Source organism: Anolis sagrei, chromosome 3 (assembly GCF_037176765.1).
Source record: "Anolis sagrei isolate rAnoSag1 chromosome 3, rAnoSag1.mat, whole genome shotgun sequence".
NCBI classification, from domain to species: Eukaryota; Metazoa; Chordata; class Lepidosauria; order Squamata; family Dactyloidae; genus Anolis; species Anolis sagrei.
Genome location: NC_090023.1, coordinates 170,444,387 through 170,472,269, shown reverse-complemented (window position 1 = coordinate 170,472,269; position 27,883 = coordinate 170,444,387). Strand labels below are relative to the sequence as shown.

General features: G+C 41.0%; 2 protein-coding genes across 2 annotated transcripts in view; one reads left to right on the top strand and one right to left on the bottom strand.

The window, feature by feature from the left end:
- RUFY2 (RUN and FYVE domain containing 2) overlaps window positions 1-10,498 on the top strand; it is a 58,149-nt gene extending 47,651 nt beyond the window's left edge. Inside the window, exon 18 of the mRNA XM_060768900.2 lies at window positions 2,110-10,498. Within this exon, the coding sequence (XP_060624883.2) occupies window positions 2,110-2,253 (144 nt within the window). The 3' untranslated portion in view covers window positions 2,254-10,498. The remainder of the gene's footprint in view (window positions 1-2,109) is intronic.
- Window positions 10,499-13,173: 2,675 nt separating this feature from the next.
- LOC132771199 (phenazine biosynthesis-like domain-containing protein) lies at window positions 13,174-26,502 on the bottom strand. Its single transcript, XM_060768903.2, has 9 exons — window positions 26,151-26,502; window positions 22,112-22,211; window positions 21,387-21,485; window positions 21,189-21,298; window positions 21,064-21,093; window positions 19,093-19,181; window positions 17,538-17,716; window positions 16,124-16,186; window positions 13,174-13,973 (listed from the first exon to the last, which is right to left on the bottom strand). Exons 1-9 carry the CDS (start codon window positions 26,232-26,234, stop codon window positions 13,861-13,863), a joined length of 867 nt encoding a protein of 288 aa, XP_060624886.2. The 5' UTR covers window positions 26,235-26,502; the 3' UTR covers window positions 13,174-13,860.
- Window positions 26,503-27,883: the final 1,381 nt, after the last annotated feature.

Below are 27,883 nucleotides of genomic sequence, written 5' to 3'. Positions count from 1 at the left end.
ACCTCATGGGCCATCCAGTCCAACCCCCTGCCAAGAAGAAGGAATATTGCATTCAAATCACCCCAGACAGATGGCCATCCAGCCTCTGTTTAAAACCTGCCAAAGAAGGAGCCTCCACCACACTCCAGGGCAGAGAATTCCACTGCTGAACGGCTCTCACAGTCAGGAAGTTCTTCCTCATGTTTAGATGGAATCTCCTTTCTTGTAGTTTGAAGCCATTGTTTCGTGTCCTAGTCTCCAGGGAAACAGAAAACAAGCTTGCTCCCTCCTCCCTGGGGCTTCCTCTCACATATTTATACATGGCTATCATATCTCCTCTGTCTGGGATTCCTGTTTTCTGAGGCCACAGCAATGCGTGGCCAGGGTACGGCTAGTTATCTATATTTTCATTTATAAAGGTACATGAAACTTTTGTCTTTCATTATCAGTGAAATGAGCACTACTGTTCCTTATGAACTATACTAGAGAAATGCTCTCAAACCACCTGGTTTATTCAATTAAAACATTTATTATATACTTTAACAAATTATCAGAAAAGTTTTATTGTTCCTGACGTCTTCAACCGACTTTTTAAAAAAGGAAGGTATGCTTCCTCACCCTGTAGGCGACTATATGAGTATGTGATTTTAATTAATGTTATTGTTTTATTTTCTATGTATTTGATTTTACATTGTTGTATTGATATTATGGCATTGAATTGTTGCCCATGTTAGCTGCCCTGAATCCTCCCCTGAGGGTGAGAAGGGCGGGGTAGAAATTATGTAAATAAATAAATAAATATGACCAAAAGCCATTGTATGGTATGCTTTCCAGTTCCAGCATACCATAGGGTTGTACTGGTACACCTAGAAATTCTTATAGCAAAACTTGCTAGCAAAACTAAGTCCATGGTAACTTCTACCATTGAATCTCACTGGAGCAGCGTTTCTCAACCTGGGGGTCGGGACCCCTGGGGGCAGGCATGTAGCCAAGGGGGGAGGGGCTTGGGGGGCTTCAGCACACCCAGCCCCCCGAAATTCTCATGGTGGTCCGCGAGAAGGCCTTACTGGTACATTAATTAAACTGTTATGTTTATTCATATCATGATCTGATCACCATATTCAATATATCCCATATGCATGGGGGTATTGGGGTAACGATACAAAAGGTTTGCAAGGGTAGACCCTCTTTCACTCAGACTCAGCCCCTCCCGAACCAAACTCAACACCCCCCCCCCCCCCCGAAACAAAATCCTGGCTACGGGCCTGCCTGGGGGGGGGGGTCACGAGAGGGTGTCAGAGGGGTCGCCAAAGACCATCAGAAAACACAGTATTTTTCAGTTGTGGGGGTTCTGCGTGGGAAGCTTGGCTCAATTTTCTCGTTGGTGGGGTTCAGAATGCTCTGTGATTGTAGGTGAACTATAAATCCCAGAAACTACAACTCCCAAATGTCAAGCTCTATTTTCCCCAAATTCCACCACTGTTCACATTTAGGCATATTGAGTATTTATGCCAATATTTGGCCTGGATCCATCAATATTTGAGCCCACAGTGCTCTCTGGAGGTTGGTGAACTATAACTCCCAAACTCAAGGTCAATACCCACCAAACCCTTCCAGTATTTTCTGTAGTTCACGCGTGCCAAGGTTGGTTCAATTCCATCATTGGTAGAGTTCAGAATGCTCATTGATTGTAGGCGAACTATAAATCCCAGCAACTACAACTCTCAAGTGACAAATTCAATCCCCCCAACCTCATGTATTGGGTATTTGTGCCCAGTTTGGTCCAGTGAATGAAAATAAATTCTGCATGTCGGATATTTACATTACAATACATAACAGTAGCCAAATTACAGTTATAAAGTAGTAATGAAAATAATGTTGGGGGTCACCACAACATGAGGAACTGGGTTAAGGGGTCGCAGCACTAGGAAGGTTGAGAAACACTGCACTGGAGGACTTGCCAAATTCCTAGAGATATCATTTTCTCCAGGCTTGAGTAAGTGAAACTGTGGACATAGTTTTGCAGTTACAGGGGCCTTACTCTATTTATTTTCAGATGCTTATCAATTGTTTTGTTCACAGATTGTATTGATCTAATTGTTTTCTTTTTTTTAAATACCTGTTTTTAAGCATCATTGTAGGAACTGTGGTGAAATTTTCTGTAATGCCTGCTCAGACAATGAACTGCCTTTGCCCTCTTCGCCGAAGCCTGTACGGGTCTGTGATACTTGCCACGCATTGCTCATACAGAGGTGTTCCTCCAATGTGCCATAAGAGTCCTCTGAAGATGTATAAACTGTTGTCTCCCAACTGGGATGAGTATCCTAATATTGCCATATGTACTTCTGCTACGGCACCATGTTTCTCTTATCAAAAAATTTGGAATATCCACTGCTGATTTTTTTTGTGCCATTGTGATGTATTCCTGCTGTAACAGCATGATGACAAGTTTTGTGAGGTTGTGCTAATGCAGTGACTTGTATGCATCTGCTTGTGCAATGCATCTTATCCTCAGCATTTAAAGACACAGGTGGGAACATTTTATCATTTTGCTGAACCATTCCAGTACAAAATGGAGAATTTTGCATTGTCACTTTAGTTTTTACCCATTCGTAATTTGGGAATAAGTTGGTTGTGGCCAAGAAAGCCTAGAAGTCAGAGAGGCATTTAGCAGGCTTTTAATGTATACTATCATGTTTAGTATTCAGATCTTTAAATTGTCCGTCAAGTGAAGACAAATTTAAACAAGAAGATAGAAGCATAAGCAAATGGAACTCAAGTGTGACACCTCTACCAAATGGAAAAAAATAACCATAATTTGCCTTGGTGGGGAGATACATAATATCCTTGCTAAGGGGTACAGCAGCATAACTTCCTTTTTTCAAAACTTAATAAAACCCATTGTATGAATCAGAATTTTTTATATATATACAATATAGGTGCATACCTAAAGTTTTGTTTTACATAGTTTTGAAGATCCCCCATTCTCCATACACTGAGTAAACCGATTTCTGGCGTTTGTCATGACTCTTGCCAGCATAGCAGGCGTTATGTTGGCAATTTCTTCCTGGATGTTGGTCCTCAAATCTTGTAGGGTCCTTGGACGGTTCACATGAACACGGGATTTAAAAAAACCCCATAGAAAAAAATCACAACGGGCCAAATCTGGAGAGTGGGCCGGCCACTCCAAATCCCCCCCCCCCCCAATTGAGATGAAGCGCTCTGGGAAGTGTTCCCTCAAAACAGCCATCGATACTCTTGAAGTGTGTGCAGTTGCACCATCTTCTTGGAACCAAATGTCCCCTAAGTCCAACCCATCTAGCCGTGGGGAAAAAAATTCCTGTAACATGTTTACATACCGGTCCGAATTCACTGTCACTGCGACTTCATTTTCCTGAAAGAACCAGGGACCAATAATTCCAGCTGAGGAAATTGCACACCACACTGTGATTTTAGGTGAATGCAAAGGCCTTTGATGCAATTCTCGAGGATTGTTGTCAGCCCAGTAGTGCATGTTTCGTTTGTTGACGGATCCACACAAATGAAATCTGCGTCATCACTAAAAAATAACAATAGCGTCCTCAGGAACGACTTTGAGAAGAACCACACACGTGTTCCTCCGAGAACTGAAGTCACGTTCAGAAAGTTTCTGCACAATCGCCATCTTGTAAGGATGGAAATGAAGATCACCATGAAGAATTCTTCTCACAGAACGATTGGAAAATCCAAGGGCAGACGCATGTTTGCACGCAGAATGCCGTGGTGATCGCAACATTGAAGCTCTCACTGCCTCAATGTTCTCAGGTGATCTAATGGGCCGAGGGACTCCAGTTCTTTGTCTTGTCGCACTTGCAGTTTGTCTGAATGTAGTGACCCACGTCACAATTGATTTCCAGTCCAGGACGGGCCAATGGGGCTAAATTAAAGCGATTCCGAAAGGTGCGCTGGGTTGCGATCACAGAACATCCACTCGAAAAGTAGGCCTCAATGGCAAAAGCACGTTCCTCACTATTCCAACGCAAGATGGCGACTGAACTGTGTCAGGGCAAAACTTTATACTCCCGCCTTTCGAACGAGACCACTAGCGCTCCGCTACGTCTTCAACCAACTAAATGGCGCGCATTTTAAAAAAGGAAGTTATGCTGCCACACCTTGTATAAATATATGTAAAAATTAACTTAAACTAAGTCTCTGTATTCTCCAGATAGTGGAGGCAAAAATGACAACGGTGGTAGCAAGAATGGAAAAGGCTATTGCAACACAGTGGGAAGAAGCTGCTGCTCAAGGTTGCCTATTTCTTAGATGCCTGCCTTCTGAGAGGCCCAGTGAAGTAAGACAGTATGCAAGGGACAGCTTGGACTGTTGCTTCTTCAGTGCCTTTGTCTAAGCCACCATTCCCATTCCCTTGATGGACTCTGTGGTTCCTTGATAAATAAGTGGCTTGCAGTCTGCTGCCTCCTCCTTTTGTATTTCAGCTGCTGCCACTTCCTTGCCCTTTGGAAACCTCCAAAAATCCCAACCACTAGCATAAAGGACTGAGTAACATACTTACTTACTTTTACTTAGGCAATCCCTCGTTGGCCGAGTAGGATAGTCTTCCAGGATCAGTGTTCTGGTGGGTCTGTAGGTGACTGTGAAGCCCTATTCTTGATCTGCATCTTCTCCCACAGTGAAGACATTGGTTTCCAGGTGGAAGGTGGTCCCGGTCGGGGTTGGCTTGACGCACCTTCCTCTTGGCACGTTTCTCTCTTTCGCCCTCCATTTGTGCCTCTTCAAATTCTGCAGCACTGCTGGTCACAGCTGACCTCCAGCTGGAGTGCTCACGGACAAGTGTTTCCCAGTTCTCATTGTCTATGCCAGAGTTTTTAAGGTTGGCTTTGAGCCCATCTTTAAATCTCTTTTCCTGTCCATCGACATAGTGCAGAAGATCCCAACCTCTTTGCCATTTGCCTGGTCGGTGATATAGGAAAAGATGTTCAAGCGATTGGAAGGACGTATTTAACAGCTACGAATGACTGAACTTGGAAATCTCTCATTTGACTGAAAGGAACAATTGAATTAGCTTAATGAGTTCAGGAAAGGGACTAAGAAGAGGGTGCCAACTAAAGAAGGAATGTGTCAAGTGAGCTACAAGTGAGAAAAAGATGGAATATGTATAATGTTTCTACAGCATCTTGGTTTTGAGACTCTGAGAAAACATGTTGGAAAGTGCGTCCTGAATTTACATCCAGTTAGAATCTAATTCTAATCTCCTCTCCCCCGATATGTGCAATTCCAAATTTCTAAAACGTATTAAATAAATAATACAATAGGAAGGGACTTGGTGTAGTTAGGACATTAATTCAGGGGTGCCTATTTTTTCTATCCATGACAGTAGGTATGTGATTAGATAACCTGGGTAACACTTTATACGATCATATATGTAAATATGCTATATATGTTTGTTAGGGTGCCTTAATGTGGATTGTGTAGAAATGACATATACATAATAATAACGGTAACAGAGTTGAATTGCTGATGTTCAGGTGCCCATGTTGTGGCTCCAAAAGCTACTTTGTGACTCTACCAAAACCTCTGCAGATGCATACAATCTCATTCCTTGGCTTTACATTATGAGCAGAAATCTAACATATCTCCAGATGTTGCTGCATTTCAGACCCTAGCAGTCCTTGTTGGCAAACCCAGTCGTGTAGACTGGAAATTGCAGTGCAAATGTCATTGTAATTTATGTTATCTGAGGGGGGGTGTCATACACATACACCCAGTGTTGGGGATCTGTTGTTAGATGACATTGAAATCCTGTGTTCTTTTACCATTCTGTTTTGACTAAAGCTGACGGTGTTGCAGTGCAGCATCTAGCAAGCCAGTTTTCTATCCCCTGTTTTCACACTTACAAAAACCACCTTTTCATGAAACATGATTTGCCTTGTTAGATTGTGAAACACAATAAAAAATCTTTTAATACAGTAAAGGTAAGGAAATCAGGAATGGGATTATTTGTGATACTTCATTTCACTTACTCATGTAATATAGGATTAACCTTGTTTCGTTTTAAAGAGCAACCGTGCCCAACATGATTTTTGATGGCTGTTGCCTGATAATGTGAATTGATTAGAAGAGATGGTCCCTTTTTGTGCTCTAACATTATGAGAATTATAACTATAGAATAATATACGAGGGGTTGCTAACTTTTCTCTCCAGTACTAATGCTATTACCAGGCTTTAATGTCATAATGTAAAGACATTTTAAAAAATTAAGCTGTCTCCTGTTCCACTTGCTGAATTTCTGCTGGCCAATTAACTGTTCAAAGGACAGGAACTCTGCACATGCCTAATAGCTCAGCAGTACCGGTGGATATTTGGATGTTTATTACCATCAAAAATACAGTATATAAAAATCAAAAAGTGCAAATAGCTGATGTAACTAATCACTTCCTTACTCCCCAAATAGCTTGAAAAGGGAGAGGCTTAAACCTCAATCTAGTACAGTGATGGGCGACCTTTTGAGCTTGGTGTGTCAAAATTCGCCCAAAGGTTGAGCATAACTTGGGTAGTGTGTCACGTTGAGAACACCCCCCCCCCATAACTTCACGATATTTAAAGTTTAAATAACAAAAATGTATAATTGCAATATACAGTATAACTTTAGGCAATTAGGGGATAACTAGCCGAACTGACCATAAGATGGCACATGTAACTGTCTTTTAGGAAAGAGCAGGGTTAATAATCAGAAATAGGGGTTCATAAGGATGCACAACAGTAATAGTGGTGAAATGGAGTCTGTACTATCCTGCAAGATGGCGTTGTTTATGTAAATTAAGATGGCTGCTGCTATTTCTAATGGTGGGAAATGGCACCCATAACACAGGCCCTTGCCTCTTCTAGCTTCCCCCTCACTTATCTCAGTAATGATGGTCAATTAGAAATCCACGACACCCTAGAACAGTAGATTGGATGATGGTTGCTGTGGTTATGTGGTTGCTGGTAATGGCGATCACAGGGCCCCCAAGAGATGCATCCCCCGTGGCATTGCGCTGCTCCCTGCTCCACCAGCCAGAAGTGAGATCAAAGATTCTCTAACAGCCTAACTGGAAGTCCCAGAACTAGATGCTCTGTGCCAGAGTTTTGTTGTATTGGCCTACACACCTCCGGTACAGAGTGACTACAATACAATACAGCAAATGTTTCGTCCTCGGTTACTGCACCTGGCATGCAGCCCCATACTTCTCTGTATGCGGCCACATGCTGCCGCGTGTCATTGAAAATGGCTACACGTGTCAGTGCTGACACACATGTCATAGGTTCGCCATCAGGGATCTAGTAGCTTCCAGACTTCTAACACAGAGGTTCTCAACCTTTTCTTCACCCTGGACTTAACTTTTAAATACCTTTTGTTTCTGCGCACATCAAGACTTAACTCAAGATTTAAGGCCCTAGACTGCATCAGAAAATTATTTCAATTTTTTCATGAAGCTCCTTCAGATTTAGAGAGAAGGAGATATAAGTTAATCTGTTAATGCACACACTCATAGTATAGTATATAATATAATCATTCCATACAAATTTAAAATAATAGTATCAGAGAATAATAGAGTTGGGCCACCTAGTCCAACTCCCTGCCATCAACACTAATAGTAGTTAATAATGTAATAATAGTTGTAGTGATAGCAGAACAGTTGTAACATTAATAGACAGTAATAAAGGCAACAGTAATAGCAATATCTATAAAAGAATAATGACACTCCTACTTCTACTGGTTTTAAAATACCCACAATAATAATAACAGCATTAATAGTAATAATAACAATAATAATTTGTTCTCACAAATGGCCAATTTTTGTGGTATTCTGACACGCTCATCTTAAATTTGCATTTCACATTTTTGTGCAAAAATGTGAAATGTAATCAGATCTTTCAAAAACTTCCCTCCAGTGTTTAAAATTTGATGAAAAGTTTTTACCATTCTGCTCACACACACACACTACATTGTTTGTCTGTGTTCAGTCACCACACATCGTATATTTTTGTTTATTTTTGTTCCTCCATCATTTGGAGGAACAGATTTCAGCCCCACTTTGTGGCCCTAAAGAGAGCCACTGGATTAAGAAAATGTCTTTAACAGAAAAACAACAATGTATTGTCAAAGGCTTTCATGGCCAGAATCACTGGGTTGTTGTAGGGTTTTTTTTCGGGCTATATGGCCAAGTTCTAGAGGCATTCTCTCCTGACGTTTTGCCTGCATCTATGGCAAGCACCTCACTACCTCTGAGGATGTTTGCCATAGATGCAGGCAAAACATCAGGAGAGAATGCCTCTAGAACATAGCCACATAACCCGAAAAAACCTAAAACAACCCAGAAAAAAAACCACCATATTAAAGTGGTGCCCACTAGCCATACTATCAGCGAAACTACAAGCACATGGAACCATTAATGACATACACATACAAAAGTCACATGAAAACAAAAGCTAAAAAATGAGATGAAATACATTTCTCACCCAGCTAGTCTCCTAGTCAATTTCCATCCCTGGATATTTTTAATTGAGGTAATAGGTCCAAAAGGCCAAGTTTTCCAAAAAGAAGCCTGGAAAAGTTTGTTGCATGTCCCTTTCCAGTTTGCTGTCATTCATTCACTTGTTCATTCATTCAGATTTAACTGCAAAAAAATCATAACATTTCTTCAATCCATCATGGACTCTCTGTGACAACATGGTGGCTCCCCCAGGGGTCCACAGACCACAGGTTGAGAACTACTGTTCTAACGTATTGCAAATGTAGAAATGGGTAGCCACTTGATGAATTGCTCAGAAATAAACTGTACACTACTGTTCTATCAATTGAAAATCACTACATTTGTTCTGGAGAGAACTTTTATATAGTTGTTCAAAAGGGGAGATCCTGTTTCCATATATTAATCCCTCTGAAACAACAGGAGAAGATGCACTGGGCATTTTCGTATTCCCACAAGCTCTAGGTTTACAGGGCCAGTTCAGTTCTTGCTAGCAGAAAAGTGCTTGCCTGAAAACTGTCTGATATGTATTGTTGAAGGCTTTCGTGGTCGGAATCACCGGGTTGTTGGAGGTTTTTTCGGGTTATATGGCCATGGTCTAGAGGCATTCTCTCCTGATGTTTTACCTGCATCTATGGCAAGCATCCTCAGAGGTAGTAAGGTGACATAGATGCAGGCGAAATGCCAGGAGAGAATGCCTCTAGACCATGGCCATATAGCCTGAAAAAACCTACAACAACCCAACTGTCTGATACTTTTTCTTCCAAAATTATGCTGGAGAAGTGCATCATTATCACTATAGTTGGTTTCAATGTTCTTAGAATGGAGATTTGCCAAAGTAATTTAAGGTGGAGATCTGGAGACCTAGGACTTATTTATACACTGGAAAAACGTTTAATTCTATTGTAAAGACTATGTATTGTTTGAACAAAAGCCCATAAAATTATACTACAGGGTGAAACAGCATAACTTCCTTTTTTCAAAACTTAATAAAACCCATTGTATGAATCAGAATGTGTATATGTGTGTGTGTGTGTGTGTGTATATAATGTAGGCACATCCCTAAAGTTTTGTTTTACTTAGTTTTGAAGATCAAATTAGTTAGGTGACATCCCCCATTCTCCATTCTCCATACACTGAGTAAACCGATTTCTGGCGTTTGTCATGACTCTTGCCAGCATAGTAGGCATTATGTTGGCAATTTCTTACTGGATGTTGGTCTTCAAATCTTGTAGGGTCCTTGGATGGTTCACTTAAACACGGGATTTCAAAAAACCCCATAGGAAAAAAAATCACAAGGGGCCAAATCAGGAGAGTAGGCCGGCCACTCCAAATCTGCTCGAAAAGTAGGCCTCGATGGCAAAAGCATGCTCCTCACTGTTCCAACGCATGATGGCGACTGAACTGTGTCAGGACAAAACTTTATACTCCCGCTTCTCAAACGAGACCACTACCGCTCCACTACGTCTTCAACCGACTGAATGGTGCACATTTTAAAAAGGAAGTTATACTGCCTCACCCTGTATATGTTGTAGCAGTTGATCACAGCGAACTATTTCAGTTAATACTGACCACCAAACATGTGTAAATCCAGTTTCACCATGATCTAGTAACATTCCAGACTCTTAGAACACATTATAATGAAGTTTTCTATTCCAGATTACAACTCACATCTTATGCTGTAATACTACTCGCTACAAGATTAAAATCTGATTGGCATTTTCTAAAGGCTGCATAAACAGTATTTCAATTCCAAGTGTTACATTTGGTCTACTTGTAACTATCAGAATCTGAGAAGCATTCCCATCAAAGGTTCCATTCCTCCAGCTAAAAAAATGTATTATTTCTTTACAGGTTTGCAATTTTTGTTGTACATCTGTGCAAAGACATAAAATATACTGATGTAGCTTTTGTAATAATGTTTTAACATGAAGGTGTTTTTTGTAATTTTAAATACAAAATGTTGTAACCTTGTGCTTTGTTAAAAATAAAGTAATTTTAAAGACTCAGCATGACTTGGAATAAATACAGAATTTAACATTGTGTGTCAGTGTCATGCCACTTTAAATGCAATAAGAACATACAAAAAAACAGCCAACTGATGGCATTTGACCTTAGGGTGGGTGAATTATTGACCTATTGATACATTTACAGTCCTGCAAAAGTTACATTTGTTTTCTTATTATTTACAAGGTAAACATGAACTTCGTAGCAGGTATGATAGTTTCCTCGGACCAGAGTCCACATCCCAGTAATGCAGGGTTTTCATGGGATGGTCAAATGAGATTATTAAGTTGATAATGCTTCACCTGCAGCTTTTTACAATGATGACATGGGAAGTAACAAAGCCTTTTACCTACTTCTGCAGCCATCATGATTTACATTTGTGAAAGCATTTACCTAGAATTAAATCCAACCAAACTTCTGAATAGAAATGAAGAGAATTGTGCTGTACATTTATTGCTTCAAATAACTTGGCTCTGGGCTCACATAGCAATACCTGTGGCAGTGAGATTGGAAGATCTACTCAACATTTCCCATCTTTGTCCCAGCAGTTCTGTTACTGTATCATCAAATAAATTGGGACAATAGATGAGTTGTTGCTCTATCTTTCAGTTTTGACAAGAGACTCACTAAGGCGCTTAAGATCAAAAACACAATTTTCATAATGTTTCCATTTTGATGATGATGATGATGATGATAATATAATAATAATAATAAACTTTATACCCTGCCACCGTCTTCCTGATGGGGACTTGGAGCGGCTTACATGAGGCCAAGCCCTAAAACACAATACAATAAAAGAAGTCAAAAACACAAACAATAACAATAAATTACATAAAACATAAAAATACAGCAAACAATATAAAATTAAAATAATTCATAACACAGTAACGGTGAGCGGGCTGCGTGTACAGACTAAAAACCTAAGGCTAAGAGCTAAAAAACACAGGGTAAGATAGAGATGGAGCAGATTATTTGTGAGGGAGAAACTCCAGGAGTGGAGTCGAGAAGGGTCTTCATACAGGAGAGGAGGAGGTGTACTCTAAGGACAAACGTTGATGGGTAGCAGCAATATAAAATTGTATAGTTAATCACCAAAATTGCAATGGAAAAGCCAGGTTTTGAGATTCTTTTTAAAACTTTCTAAATTGGGGGCTCACCTAATCTCACAGAGCAATGTATTCCAAAGTCAGGGGGCCACTGAGGACAAAGCTGTCTCCCTTGTTCCCATAAGACGGGCCTGAGATAACGGCAGGGGCGAAAGGAGTCTCCCCAGAAGATCGGAGAGATTGGGCAGGTTCATGGAGGGAGATACGGTCACGAAGGTAAGCGGGTCCCAAACCATTTAGGGCTTTGAAGGTGATAACCTGCATCTTGAATTGAGACTGGAAGATAAACGGCAGCCAACGGAGCTCCTTAAACAGGGGGCCGTCTGCTCCCTGTAATTCGCCCCAGTTATTAATCTGGCTGCCGCACGCTGGACCAATTGGAGTTTCCGGGCCGTCTTCAAGGGAAGCCTCACATAGAGCGCATTGCAATAATCCAATCTAGAGGTAACTAAGGCATAGACCATCGTGGTCAAGTCCAACTTCACAAGGTTGGCGAACAAGTTTTAACTGTGCGAACGCCCTCCCAGCCACCGTCGACACCTGCACATCAAGTGTCAGCGCTGAGACCAGGAGGACCCCCAAACTGCGGACCTGTGACTTCAGGGGGAGTGCAACCCCATCCAGCACAGGTTGCCACCCAATACCCCGGTCAGGCGAGCGACCTGGAGGACCTCTGTCTTGTCAGGATTAATCCTCAGCTTGTTCGCCCTCATCAAGATCATCACAGCAGCCAGGCACTGGTCCAGTATCCGAGGGGCTTCCTTGGATTCAGGTGGAAAATAGTGGAGTTGGGTGTCATCTGCATAGAGATGGCAGCAAACTCCAAAACTCCAGATTACCTCTCCCAGCGGTTTCCTGTAGATGTTAAATAGCATGGGTGACAAAATAGATCCTTCCGGGACCCCACAGGTTAATAGCCAGGGGTCCGAGCAGGTGTCCCCCAGCTTCACTAACTGGGAATGACCCTCCAGGAAGGACCGGAGCCACAGTAAAACTGTGCCCCGAGTCCCATTCCAGCAAGTCTCCCCAGAAGGATAGCATGATCGATGGTATCGAAAGCCGCTGAGATATCCAAGAGAACCAGCAGGGTCACACTCACCCTGTCCAATTCCCTTTGGAGGTCATCCACCAAGGCGACCAAAGCTGTCTCGGTACTTTGTCCAGGCCTGAAGCCAGGCTGTGAACAATCCAGATAAAAACTACTGTTGTACTTTAGGACCTAGCAACTAAGCATTCTTGTGTGTGTGCACAAGATTTGTTGGCAGGGTTTGCTACTGTCCGAGATTGTTTGACTAGCCCAAGGTTGCCAAGTAGGTTTCTATCACCCTGGTGTCCTTGAATCATAGTAGAACACTCAAAACACTCATCGGATCTCTTACAAGATACTGATCCTGACAGTTAGAGCTCAAAATGGCCAAGGACCTTTATATCTTAGGGACCGCCTCATTCCTTTTCTCCATCAGTGGTCACCTCAATCCACCCAGGAAAATCTCCTATACATACCGAGCCCTAGGGAGGCACACCTGGAAGCTACAATAAATAAAAAGTTAAAAAAATGAAAAGGGCACATAACTATTCAATGCATTTTATTTGTATATTTAAATTTCATTATTACCATATAAAATTCCTCCGCATTAAAAAACAAAAACATAAGCATATTCATTTAGTTAGTATTTTGAAAACTTTGATGGAATGCTACATGACTTTACTTACAACTAGCTATATAGGAGGGGTAGTAAAAACTCCTTTACTGACCCATGAAATGGTGTAACAGGACATTGTCAAGTGTGTCAAGGACATAATGACATGAGATACATTGGGCACTAATGCGCAGCATGCACCCAAGAGCACCAGGCACTTTGCTGGCTCTACAACAGAGTGACCCAAGAACTGCCCTCTACTGGATATGGACATTACACATAATGCATAATTCTACTTCCTGTAGACATTAAGTCCACTTAGGCATAAGGCACCAACAGTATTTCTGTATTTTCACTATTAATTAATAAAATCACCTTTGTTCTTGAAAAATTATGTTAAAATGATTATCTAAGCATAAACATTAATATCAGTATTTACTATGATACTGATTTTATATTGATGATTAACTGTCTCCTTAATTACAGTACAATAAATGCTTCTAAATTATGAATATTATGCCTTTGAAATTAAGTAGTCATGTTCTGCCAATTAAGATATGCATCCGCATCAGCAATAATCTGAGCAATCTGATAGCTGGAAAGTGTTTCTGGTTTTCTTCAAATAGTCAGAAAACCTTTTAACACAATGCTTGATTGGCCACCAACGTCTACTCTTCCATCCTGCCGGAGTGAAATCTTCAGCCTTCCCCCACGAGTAGAACACTGAAATGCTGAACAAAGAGAAGAGGAAAGGTTGTATTTGTACATCAAATTTTTCTGTCTATACTTGGAAAGCAACTGTATACATCAGGGGTCCTCAAACTATGGCCCGGGAGCCGAATACGGCCCTCAAAGGTCATTTACTCGGCCCTTGCTCAGGGTCAACCTCAGTCTGAAACAACTTGAAAGCACACAACAATAACAACAATCCTAACTCATCAGCCATAAGCAGGCCCACACTTCCCACTGAAATACTAATAAGTTTATGTTTGTTTAAATGGTTCTTCATTTTAATTATTGTATTGTTTTTAAATGTCTTTTGCACTACAAATAAAATATGTGCTGTGTGCATAGGAATTCATGCATACTTTTTTCAAATTATAATCTGGCCCTCCAACAGTTTGAGGGATTGTGACCTGGCCTTCTTTATAAAAAGTTTGAGGACCCCTGGTATACACCATAGTATTTGATTGTCATCACCGAGAGGCAGATGGCTGAGGAAGGAAAAGCCCTTGTGGGTCTCCTGTGTCAATCAAAAGCATCTACAGTACTTACTGGTTCTGACTTAGACTGAATCATATTGAGTAGATCTATTGATTTCAGTAGTTTTGATCTAGATTTAATCCTAATTTACTAGTTATGGTTATATTAAACACAATCCATTGTTTCACATAAAATACTTGTTTGGCTCCACCCTTAAAAGAAAACTCCCATAAATCTTAAGAGATCATCATCATCTTAATTTGCCAGTAGTTGCACCTCTCAACACTTATTGAGAGAAAGGGCACACCTTACCTCAAAGCATTCATATATTTATCAAACTTATGGGACACTTCATAGAAATTGTTTCACTGGAGTATTTTTACAGGTTACATTAATTGATTTTAAGATATAAGAAGGATATTTTTGCAAGAAAATACATTGATCACATTTTTTGCAAGAAAATACATTGATCACATTTTTTCAATAAGGGACTCTTTCAGACAGTGAAAGACATCAATTTGTCACACAGCATGATTTTCCTTAGTCATGTATTTTACATTTAGCCATGCTTTGTTTTTTGGTAATGCACTGGAAGTTAAACGCAAGGTTGTTTTGAAGGTTTGACTGCTGTGGCATTGATCTTGAAGGATAATAATAATAAAACTTTATTTATACCCCGCCACCATCTCCCCAAGGGACTCGGAGCAGCTTACATGAGGCCAAGCCAAACAACACATCAAAAACAACAAGCAATAATAAAACAACAAGCAATAAACAAAATAAGCAATACAATTAATATAACACACAAAAATTTAAAAACCTATGGCTGGGCCAGATGTAATAGTTAAAAACTTTAAAAATAAATGCTGGACATGAACAGAGGATGTATCTATTAGAAGGGTTTTAAATCAAAAGTAAAGAGCAACCCAACGGGTAATTAAAGTGCTTCTCAGAGTATTTGCAGGGGATTGTTTCCTTTATTCAGGGAAGGCACGCTGGAACAGCCATGTTTTCAGGCTCCTCCTAAAGACTGCCAATGTGGGAGCTTGTCTAATATCCTTGGGGAGTGAGTTCCAGAGTTGAGGGGCAACCATGGAGAAGGCCCTCTCCCTTGTCCCCACCAATCGCGCCTGCGAGGGAGGTGGGAGTGAGAGCAGGGCCTCCCCAGATTAACAAAGAGATCGCGTGGGTTCGTACACAGAAATGCAGTCACGCAGGTAGGCGGGTCCCAAACCGTTCAGGGCTTTGTAGGTCAGAACCTATTTCTCTCCCATGTGAGGAGAAATATCTAAATCATAGGAAACAGCTATACTATCTAATATGTAGAAGGCGATGGGGGAAGTAGGGACATTCTCCAGCCCTCCTGGATCATAGAATCATAGAGTTGGAATAGGCCTTGTAGGTCATCCAGTCCAATCCTCTGCCAAGAAGCAAGAACATTCAATGCACCCCCGACAGATGGCCATCCAGCCTCCAAAGAAGGAGCCCCCCAATATCTTTCCCACTCTCATTTTCTCCCCATCCCGTCTTCTATTTGTAGTTCTGTTTTTTCAGCTTATTAGCCTGAAGTTGGAGGTCTGGTGGTTGTTTTTTTTTTTAATTGGTTGTTCCTAAGCTGCTTTGGAAACCCTTTAAGTCAAAGAAGCAGAATAAAAATAGTACAAATAGGGATTCTTACCACACATTTCCCTCTTCCCCAGTTGTTGTGACCAGTAACTACTTAGAACCGCATGAGCAGATCCTTAAAAGGAAATTGAAAGCAGGTAAGACTGTAGTAGCAGTAACAGTAGCTCTAAGTATTTATGTAGCATGTAGGCATTTAAATGTCATCACATACTTCATTTCAGAAATCACTGATTTGTCTTTGCTAGAGAATGGAAACAAGCCTCAGTCCCACCCATACAGGAATGGGTGGAGAAAATTAGAGAAATAAAGGACATGGACGAATTGACTTTTTTGTTAAAGAAAAACACAAGCAAGATAATAAGAAGAACGAATTGGGACGATCTTCATGACTATCTGGATAATTTGGGAAAATAAATAACAAGTGAGACAATTTTTGAGTAATATTTTGAGTAATATATTTTTGAGTAATATTTTGGAGTAATAAGAAAACAATAACCAAGAAGATGGATTGGAAGTCATCTTTTTTTTATGTGTGTGGATGTATTTTTGTCATTTTTTTTTCCTTTAGGGATTTTTAGGGCTTCTTTCATGATGTTTTTTTTTTCTCTTCTCTCCTTTTTTCCTGTTTTCCTTACTTTCCTATACTTTGTTGTTCTCACTCTTTCGCTGTATTCTATATAAAACTCAATAAAATTCTTTTTAAAAAAAGAAATGACTGAAAAGAAAGTAACACTTTATAGCAAGGTGGGTATGAACTTAGAAACAGAAAGCACTGTGAAGGTCTCTCAGGGATGCTCTGTGGGTCCATGGGATCCTGATGTAGTTCTAACTAGCTGTCAACCCACACACAAGGTCTATCAATGAGGGTTTAGCAATTCAGATTTTAAAAGGAAGTGTACCCAGGAATGTGACAGGAAGGAGAGCACTAAAATGCATCCCTGGCTTGGCTCTCACCATCCCAGCCCCACCCATTTGCCTACATAGCCCCACCCTGAGATTGCTTGATTGGTCTTGCAGGATCATGATGACCTACTGAAAAACTAGAGATATTTGACTGATAAGGAAAGTGTATGAAAGGGTATTGTAAAAATCATAAGCTACATCCCTAATCACAAAACTTGCCAAAGATCATTGCAAAGAATGGCCAGGATGCAATGCTGCGAAGACACATCCGTCGTCTGTAGGTATAATTCCAGCCTCAGCAGCCCACCCCCACATTAGACCCATCAAAGAGGGCTTTGCAACCTAGAAATGATAGAAAGGCACGTCATGTACATTCCCTATTCCTTATACGATAGAAAGGTGCCCATCCCTACTTGGAGATGGTACAGGGCTCTGTCCTTTGCTGAAAATGGTCAGTTTGGTTGTTCATCCAGAAACTTGACAAAACGAAGCATCAACTAAGAACTTTTCCATGACCTCTGTCAAGCAAACATTCTCTGTTTACATGCAAAAAAAAAACACACCTGTAACTGGATCTTCCGAAACACCATACCAAGGTGCAAAGTAGCGGGAGTAGAAGTCATAGCTTTCCTGTTTCCCATGGCTATCTCCCTTCAGTGTGACGATTACTCCTTTTATTCTCCCAGTCTTCTCAGCTGACAGAAGTTTTTCGGCATCCACTTTCAGTTTCTCCAGATCAGCCCTTGATGTTTAAGCATTGAATGTGAAATAAAAAGAACAATAACGACCAAACATGCCACAGTGGTCCACGCTCTTGTTACATCCCAAATAGATTACTGCAACGCACTCTACGTGGGGTTGCTTTTGAAGACTGCTCGGAAACTTCAATTAGTCCAGCGGGCGGCAGCCAGATTACTCACCGGAGCGTCATACAGGGAGCATACCACCCCTCTGTTATGTCAGCTCCACTGGCTGCCGATCCAGTTCCGTGGACAATTCAAAGTGCTGGTTCTGACCTACAAAACCCTATACGGCTCCAGCCCAGCGTATCTATCCAAACGCATCTCCCTCTACATCCCACCTCGGAGTTTAAGATCTTCTGGAGAGGCCCTGCTCTCGGCCCCACATCTTTCACAAGTGAGATTGGTGGGGATGAGGAGCAGGGCCTTTTTGGTGGTGGCCCCTCGCCTGTGGAATTCACTTCCCGGGGAAATTAGGTCACAGTGACAGTGGGCGGGCCACATGTGCAGGATAAAATGTTAAAAAGCTCAAATGAGATAAGAAGAGGAGCAAGATTATTTACAGGGAGCTCTTCAAGAAACACAGGCTTGTGAAACCAAACTTCCCATTAGGGGGGCGTGTACTCCAGTGACAGAAGCTTTGAGGGGAGCAGTAGTGTCATGTTTTACACCTACTCGCCAAAGGCTCAGCAGAAGAGCCAGGTTTTAAGGTTCTTTTAAAAAGTTTCTAGGGGCTTTCCTGATCTCTCCAGGTAATGAGTTCCAGAGTCGGGGAGCCACAGAGGAGAAGGCTCTCTCCCTTGTGCCCACAAGACGGGCTTGTGAGACTGGCAGGGGCGAAAGGAGGGCTTCCCCCGAAGTTCGAAGGTTCATAGAGAGAGATACGGTCACGAAGGTAAGCAGGTCCCAAACCATTTGGGGCTCTATAGGTGATAACCTGTACCTTGAATTGGGCCCGGAAAATAAACGGCAGCCAGTGGAGCTCCTTAAACAGGGGGGTTGACCACTCCCTGTAAGTCGCCCCAGTTATTAATCTGGCTGCCGAACATTGGACAAGTTGTAGTTTCCAGGCCGTCTTCAAGGATAGCCCCACGAAAAGTGAATGGCAGTAATCCAGTCTAGAGGTAACAAAGGGGAGACAGGTAACAAGACTCATTATATGACAAGAAAGGAGCCAACCTAAACACCAACTGCAGCAAGAAAAATTGTGCTGGTGGTACAAAAGGATTCATTGCTCAGGGGTATAGGGGACCTCTTTGGCTCCTACAATTTTGTGATTCAGTGCCAAATAAACTGAAGAAGCCCCAGAAGGAAAAGAGTGGGGTAGAGTCAATAAACAAATGAACTTCCCAAAAATGTATAAAATAAATCCAAGTACCTCTCATAAGCATCACTGAGACGAATAAGAAACTTTTTTGTATCAGGAGAATAGCGAACATCCTGAACACTCTTATCACCTACAGCTGCCTGGAGATAAAATGCATCAGAATTAACCAAGAAAAAATGTAAGTCATCTTCACACATCCTCTTCACACTGCATTTTCATGTACCATTTTATTAAAAACAAAGTTATAATACAGGCAGCCTTGACAGTAAAATCTCCCCTACGACTCTAGTGGCTATGTGAGGGAGTGAGAGAGAGTCCCCTCTAAAGTCAAAAGGGTGTTGATGCTCCCAATATTGTTTTTACACCACGTGCTCCTTTGCGTTCCCAAAAGGCATGGCAAACATTTTTTTACAAAGGAATTACTCCCTAGACCTGCTTTATGGTGTATATTTTCAATACCAGAAAAGATTTTTGGTTATTTCCTTGTTTGAAAAAGGAGTTTCCTGGGCCCAATATAGACTAGCTAAAAAATGTGATAAATGGCCCATAATTCCTCTGGACAACTCAGGGATAGTTTGAGTTAAGAAAACACATTCGAAAATTCAGGTGGGAGAAACAAAATTGGAAGGTGTGTGTCTGAACTTCAGATATGTGTCTAGCACAGGGGTCCTCAAGCTTTTTAAACAGAAGGCCAGGTCACAGTCCGTCAAACTGCTGAAGGGCCGGATTATAATTTGAAAAAAAATATGAATGAATTCCTATGCACACTGCACCTATTTTATTCGTAGTGCAAAAAACACTTAAAACAATACAATAATTAAAATGAAGAACAATTTTAACAAATATCAACTTATTAGTATTTCAGTGGGAAGTGTGGTCCTGCTTTTGGCTGATGAGATAGGATTGTTGTTGTTGTGTGCTTTCAAGTCGATCCAGACTTATGTTGACCCTGAGCGAGGGCCGAGTGGGGCAATCTTTTTTTGAGAGGTGATTAGATGTGCTTCATTGTTTCCTCTCTGTTGTTTTGCTGTTGTAATTTTAGAGTTTTTTTTAATACTGGTAGCCAGATTTTGTTCATTTTCATGGTTTCCTCCTTTCTGTTGAAATTGTCCACATGCTAATGGATTTCAATGGCTTCTCTGTGCAGTCTGACATGGTGGTTGTTAATCACCTCTCAACAAAAGATTGCCCCAGGCACTTCCAGGCCATCAAATGCTAATCAAGGGGGTCAATTGAAACATTCACACCTAGCTCCAACAGACAAAGGTCCTTTGTCCCACCCTGGTCATTCCACAGATATATAAACCTATTTTCCTAGTTCCAACAGACCTCACTACCTCTGAGGGTGCTTGCCATAGATGCAGGCGAAACGTCAAGAGAAAATGCCTCTAGGCCATATAGCCCGAAAAAACCTACAACAACCCAGTGATTCCGGCCATGAAAGCCTTTGACAATACAAAAAACAACCACTTTTGAAAGACTTCAGTTTCAGGAGTAGTTTGCTACACAGGGAGGGAGAAAATCCTTTAAAGGGCCATATTTTTTTTAAAAAAATGAATAAAAAACACTATTGGGGACATAGTACTAGCTGCATAATTCTCTGGAACACCATGCAAATCAATGTTAATGAAAACACGTTTCTAAGTAATGTTTCTCCAGCTGAAGAAAGGGATCACCAAAAAACTCCAAAGCAGCTATATATGGCAAGAATCACACTACATAACGCCCTGAAAAATCTGAAATCAGCTCCTTTCCATGCTTTTATTTAAAGCAGCCATATAGCCTGAAAAATCTACAAGAATCCAATATGGTAAGCAATCACAATTATTTACATAACAAATAACTAGTATAGGAGGCTTGTAGAAGGTTGCTATTTCCAACATAACCTGATATGTAGAAAGGTGAAATGAAGATATGTGCGCCATACTATCCCAGGAAAAAGAGAGGAATCCTGTCAAAAGCATGTAACAAACAGTCCTATGCAGTACAATACAATCACTAAAATATGATATGAGAGCATACCTTCACCAACTCTTCCACTTCCTTAATATCCTGAGTGAAAAAAGAGAAAAATGTAAATAATGTATGGGTTTTCTTTTTCTTTTGGGGCATGCTGGCAATTGGAAAAATAACTGTTTAAATCTAACCTGTGGATGGGTAAAAAAAAGGGGCAAATCCAGGATAATATGGTCCTCCTCTTGTCTGGCAATCAATTCTCCACTCAGAGTTATAAATGTGAGGGTGGGATTCACATTTTCTGTTTTTAAAATCAGAACAAAACATAACTGTAACAGGCTTCCAAAGTATTCACAATATCAAATACCAAATGGATCAATGCGATTTACTTTTAGCGTGGAAGAGGACAGCAGCTGATGCGAGGGTGGCATGGCCACAGAGAGGAACCTCATTGGTTGGGGTAAACCACCTCAGTCCAAAACGGGAGCCTAAGAAAAGAAGTGATGAGAGCCAGAAGTAACAACTACATTTAGTCCATAATACACCTATTCAAAAACAACACAGAAGCTGGGTTTTAATGCTTCCATGGCATATAAGATTATATACCTCAACAATACATAACAAAATGCTGTGGATCATGTCTTTTAAATGAAGCACAGTCCTTACTGGCCCAGAAAGCCAAGGGCCAACAGCTGAAAGAGCACTGAATCCAAGCCACACTCAGAAAGAGCTGTGGAAAATTTACTTAAGACTATGACAACCTTGGTCTATCTTTGTTTCAACATTGTGGCTGTGCCCCTGTGAATTTTGGATCAAGAATGACCCAGCTTCCCCACCATTTAACCTCCTTTACCTTATCTGCCTCCTTAGGCAGCAGATCTTTGAGCAAATCCCCATGACGTGTGCCTTATCTAAATCCCCTGTAACAATTGAATGCTGAAAGTTAGAGTTGTACTTTCAGTTACTGAATTGCAACTTTTAAAAAAATGGGTTGACTTATCTTCTTTCAAGGATTAATATTAACACTTTTTCTTTTCAACATGGAATATCACATCATTTATCTGAAACCAAAAGTGACAGAACAATTTCTTTTGATTTATTGAAAGGGTCTTACTTTTGGTAAAGTCATCTGTCGGGTGCAATTTTCTGATGAATGCCGTTTCTGAAAGGTTCATTTCATTTGCAATTTTTTGGTGCTGGTTTTCTTCCAGTTTCTAAATGGGAAAAACATTTTATGGCAAAGATAAAATGATTAAGAAATGGATTAATAAACAACAAAGTAAAAAAGGAATTTAATTCTGGCACATTGAAATAAGCATTAGATCACATCAGACTATAGATCTTCAATAGTTCCAGTCTGACTGTTTCGGAGTGGGGCAGCTGCCTGAGAAAGCAAAGTTAGGATGTCATGAAAGAGCAAATTTTTAAGATTTATTTTATCACTTTATTTTGGCTTTCAGAGATGGGAAGAGAACCTTCTGTAATTAGAATCAGAGAGTTGGAAGAGACCTCATGGGCCATCCAGTCTAACCCCCTGCCAAGAAGCAGGAATATTGCATTCAAATCACCCCTGACAGATGGCCATCCAGCCTCTGTTTAAAAGCCTCCAAAGAAGGAACCTCCACCACACTCCAGGGCAGAGAGTTCCACTGCTGAACGGCTATCAGAATCAGGAAGTTCTTCCTCATGTTCAGATGGAATCTCCTTTCTTGTAGATTGAAGCCATTGTTCCACCTCCTAGTCTCCAGGGAAGGAGAAAACAAGCTTGCTCCCTCCTCCCTGTGGCTTCCTCTCACATGGCTATCATATCTCTTCTCAGCCTTCTCTTCTTCAGGCTAAACATGCCCAGCTCTTTAAGCTGCTCGTCACAGGGCTTGTTCTCCAGAACCTTGATCATTTTAGTTGCCCTCCTCTGGACACATTCCAGCTTGTCAATATCTCTCTTCAATTGTGGTGCCCAGAATTGGACACAATATTCCAGGTGTGGTCTAACTAAGGCATCTAACTAAGCATTACTTCCCAAGATCTAGACATTATGCTCCTATTGATGCAGTCCAAAATCCCATTAGCTTTTTTGCCGCTACATGACACTGTTGGCACGTTTAACTGGTTGTCCACGAGGACTCCGGATCTTTTTCACACGTACTGCTCTCGAGCCAGGCATTGTCCCCCATTCTATATCTTTGCCTTTTGTTTTTTCTGCCTAAGTGGAGTATCTTGCTTTGTCTTTGTTGAACTTCATTTTGTTAGTTTTGGCCCATCTCTCTAATCTGTCAAGATAGTTTTGAATTCTGCTCCTGTCCTCTGGAGTATTGGCTATCCCTCCCAATTTGGTGTCTGCAAACTTGATGATCATGCCTTCTAACCCTTCATCTAAGTAATTAATAAAGATGTTGAACAGGACCGGGCCCAGGACGGAATTATCTTCCTCATGTGCCATAAAAGTGTTTGTTTATTATGTACCTTATCTAGGATGGATGGTCTGTTCCATCTATCAGTTCACCTCTCAGAAAACGTCTTTAACCAGCCCCAAATGTTCTATGAAATAGCCCAACATTATAACTTGAACAAAGCTAAATTTATGCACAAGGCACTCTGGTGTGTTGTGCCTGCGCCAAGGACTGCCAGAACATGTAGAAGTAAGGGATTAAGGACCAGAGGCGGGCCTAGGTAATTTTCAACGGTAAGCAAACAGTATTTTGGCATCCCCCCCCCCCCCCCCCACCAATCACTGATATATATTTTCTGTTTGTCGTGGGAGTTCTGTGTGCCATATTTGGTTCAATTCCATCATTGGTGGAGTTCAGAATGCTCTTTGATTGTAGGTGAACTATACATCCCAGTAACTACAACACGCATAAGTCAAGGTCTATTTTCCTCAAGAGCGCCTCAAGAGCACCCCTGGGCAAAATCAACTATACTGCAAAGCTTACTTTGTGTAATGGGTTGAGCCGCCCCTGATAAGGACATAGGACTTGAATCACCACAAATCATACACAATTACAACAATGTATAGGGATCTCTTTTTTTTTAGCAGTCAGATAGTCAGCAGAAAGATAACAGAAGATTTTTTTATTGTATCAGGAGCAGAAGATGACATCTAGTGGATAAGCCTCACAGTGTTTCAAGCAGCCCAAACGCCAGAAGAATAGATTTGTAAATGATGACTAATAAAGGAACAGAAGAGGATGATTGGAGGCAAATTATGATGCTGCAACTTGAAATACTGAATCTGTTGACAGAGCCAACAAAAGATGGGTTGGACTGGATGATATTTTCAACAGGGTCAGAAAACTTGATATCAGATTGGAAACTTCCAAATGACAAAATCAATTTTTTGAGTGAAGGACATACACTGGGTTGTTAGGTGTCTTGTGTCCAAATTTGGTGTCAATTCGTCCAGTGGTTTTTGAGTTCTGTTAATCCCACAAATGAACACTACCTTTTTATTTATATAGACTAGCCGTCCCCTGCTATGCGTTGCTGTGGCCCACTCTGGTGGTCATGGGGGTTCTGTGTGGGAGGTATGGCCCAAATCTACTGCAATTTGTCCAGTGGTTTTTGAGTTCTGTTAATCCCACAATCTATCTTTGGACAACACTAGAGATGGCTGGAGCATTTCCAAACTTTCAGTGTAGGAGGCCCCATGCCTGGGTCTTCATATCTAGGTAAAGTGAGCAAAGTAGGCTGTAGGAAAATAAACTCCTTTTTACTGAGTCAGAGCACTGACCCTGATTCGGGGCCGTTGCAGTCCCTTCCTTACAGGTTTTGACATTAGGGTTTGGGGAGGGGGTTGTAGTGGCCTGTGAGGCAGGTGTTACTCATCCCAACTGTAGAAGTGCATTGGGTAAGAATTATGGAAGTTATAGCTTGTCAATATCTGAAGGTACATAAATTGCTACTTCAGCTCTATATAAAAGTTAAGAAATGTGTTCCCTGCTGGAAAATGTTTTCTTGATAGCAGAGGGAACTTAGCATGGTTATGCCACGTCAGCTCTGCAGATTTATGTCAAGCTTATCTGACGTTACTCTCTGAAACACCCAGGTTGCATTTATTTCTTTGTTCCTTTATGCATGAAGGAGTCATAGCTACTTCTGTAAACAAACCCAAAATTAAGCAAAAATACACACACACAAGTTATTATGCATTTATTTTTTTAAAGGCAATGCAATGCAGAGATGGGAAGTTAAATACTTATCAAATTATGTCTTAGGTTCTTGTGGTTTTTTTTCGGGCTATAGAGCCATGTTCTAGAGGCATTTCTCCTGACGTTTCGCCTGCATCTATGGCAAGCATCCTCAGAGGTAGTGAGGTCTGTTGGAATTAGGACAATGGGTTTATATATCTGTGGAATGGCTGGGGTGTATAACCACCTGTCTTGTTTGTATAACCACCTGTCAGAAGCAACTGTTATCTGACATAGCGTATTATGGGACTGAGTCATCAGGTTGCTCACTGAAATGCAGGCAGAACAAACAACTCTTTAGGGTGAAACTCTATGAGGAGTGTCTGAAAGTGCTGGGTATGTTTAGCCTGCAGAAGAGAAGGTTGAGAGGAGACATGAGCAATGGATAAATATGCAAAAGGGAGATAAATATGTCATAAGGGAGAGGGAGCAGGCTTGTTTTCTGCTGCCCTGGAAACTAGGACATGGAGCAATGGGTTCAAATTACAGGAGAGGAGATTCCACCTGAACATTAGGAAGAACTTCCTGACTGTAAGAAGAGCTGTTCAGCAGTGGAACTCTCAGGTTTGGTGTCTGGTCGAAGCTCTTTCCTTGTAAGATTTTAAACAGAGGCTGGATGGCCATCTGTCGGGGGTGCTTTGATTGTTCTTTTCCTGCATGGCAGGGAGTTGGACTAGAGGGCCCATGTGGTCTCCCCCAACTATAATTCTATGATACTATGATTCTGTGCTATAAGGGTCTTAATGTTTGGGGTTTTTAATTAGTTAATTTAATAAATTTTATATTTCTGAATAAATAATGCACGTGATTGGTCTCTGTAACCTAAACTGTAACTAGTTAAAGTCATATTGAAATTAATAAAAACTGCACTTTAAAGTCATATTGAAATTAATAAAAACTGCACTAAGTCAGAAAATGACTGAACAATTGTCATGTTTAAGATAAAGGGAAATGTCAAAAACTTACATCTTCAAGAAGACAAACGGCTGCAGGGTTGCCACGAAATGGTTGATCTGTAAATGCATCAACGGTGAACATAGAAATCTGCATTTTCTCTGGTTTTGCTGGTTTTCGGAATGTTCTCTTGCAAAATGGTGACTCTCCTTTCTAACTGTTGCATAAACGTCTCAGTTAATATTAAACTCAAGGAAGGGAAATTGTTAGCAGCTTTATCTGCGGCTATAGAACATTTATTCTTCTATGCAATTGGAAGCATTTTATCTTATGTTTAGAAGAAAATCCCTTGAAATGTTAATGATCAATTATGTCTCATTAATTAATTCATTAACTACTAAAATTGAAGCATTCTTTCCATGTATATAGAAATGCAATAAAGAACTGCAATGATTAATAGAGTCCCATGCCTGTTCGCTTGGATCAAAGTCCTGAGGTACAGGGCTGATTCCCAGGTGTCATGCCACAAGGGTCATAGTTTCAGCCTTATGAGGTGCACCATGGGATGCAAAGGCAGCAAAGGCAATTCTCTCAACAAAGGCAGAGTCCCAAGACCTCTAAGACACACAATAACATCCGCAGCACGAGACACTATATCAATCCATACTCCCCTTTGCAGTATTTGGGCCCTTGATTGACTATGGAAAGTCCTTAATAATAATCATCATCATAGAATCACAGAATCAAAGAGTTGGAAGAGACCTCATGGGCCATCCAGTCCAACCCCCTGCCAAGAAGCAGGAATATTGCATTCCAATCACCCCTGACAGATGGCCATCCAGCCTCTGTTTAAAAGCTTCCAAAGAAGGAGCCCCAACCACACGGGGCAGAGAGTTCCACTGCTGGATGGCTCTCACAGTCAGGAAGTTCTTCCTCATGTTCAGATGGAATCTCCTCTCTTGTAGTTTGAAGCCATTGTTCTGCGTCCTAGTCTCCAAGGAAGCAGAAAACAAGCTTGCTCCCTTCCTCCCTATGGCTTCCTCTCACATATTTATACATGGCTATCATGTCTCCTCTCAGCCTTCTCTTCTTCAGGCTAAACATGCCCAGCTCCTTAAGCCGCTCCTCATAGGGCTTGTTCTCCAGACCCTTGATCATTTTAGTCGCCCTCCCCTGGACACATTCCAGCTTGTCAATATCTCTCTTGAATTGTGGTGCCCAGAATTGGACACAATATTCCAGGTGTGGTCTAACCAAAGCAGAATAGAGGGGTAGCATGACTTCCCTAGATCTAGACACTATGCTCCTATTGATGCAGGCCAAAATCGCATTGATTTTTTTTGCCGCCACATCACATTGTTGGCTCATTGGTCCAGATGATTGGAACTAGGAAAATGGGTTACAATTGTTCATTTTAATTATTGCATTGCTTTTACGGTTTTTTTGCGCTATAAATAAGATATCTGCAGTGTGCATAGGAATTCATTCATTTTTTTTCAAATTATAATCCGGCCCTCCAACAGTTTGAGAAACTGTGACCTGGCCCTCTGTTTAAAAAGTTTGAGGACCCTTAGTATAGATGTTAAAAAGTATTGTATTCGTTCATGAATACATACATGTATATAAATTTATTTCTCTGCTTTGTATAACTATGTAAATTGAAAATAAACAAAGTTTAATCTTTAAAAAAAGAAAGAACTGTCGAAAGCCCTCTCAAGCGAGGCAAAGATGAGGAGAAAAAGGCGACATGCCTTTATTAAAAGAGAGGCTTCCTTGTCAACTGAGGCCCCTTGAATAAAATCCCA

Bases quoted from the DNA above. Each gene is read 5' to 3' on its own strand.
- LOC132771199 (XM_060768903.2), bottom strand. From the start codon at position 26,234: ATGCAGATTTCTATGTTCACCGTTGATGCATTTACAGATCAACCATTT. The intron at 22,212-26,150 runs GTAAGTTTTTGA...TTTCCCATTTAG, and splicing joins CCGTTTGTCTTCTTGAAGAT to AAACTGGAAGAAAACCAGCA. The intron at 21,094-21,188 runs GTTAGATTTAAA...TTTTTCACTCAG, and splicing joins TTTTTTTTACCCATCCACAG to GATATTAAGGAAGTGGAAGA.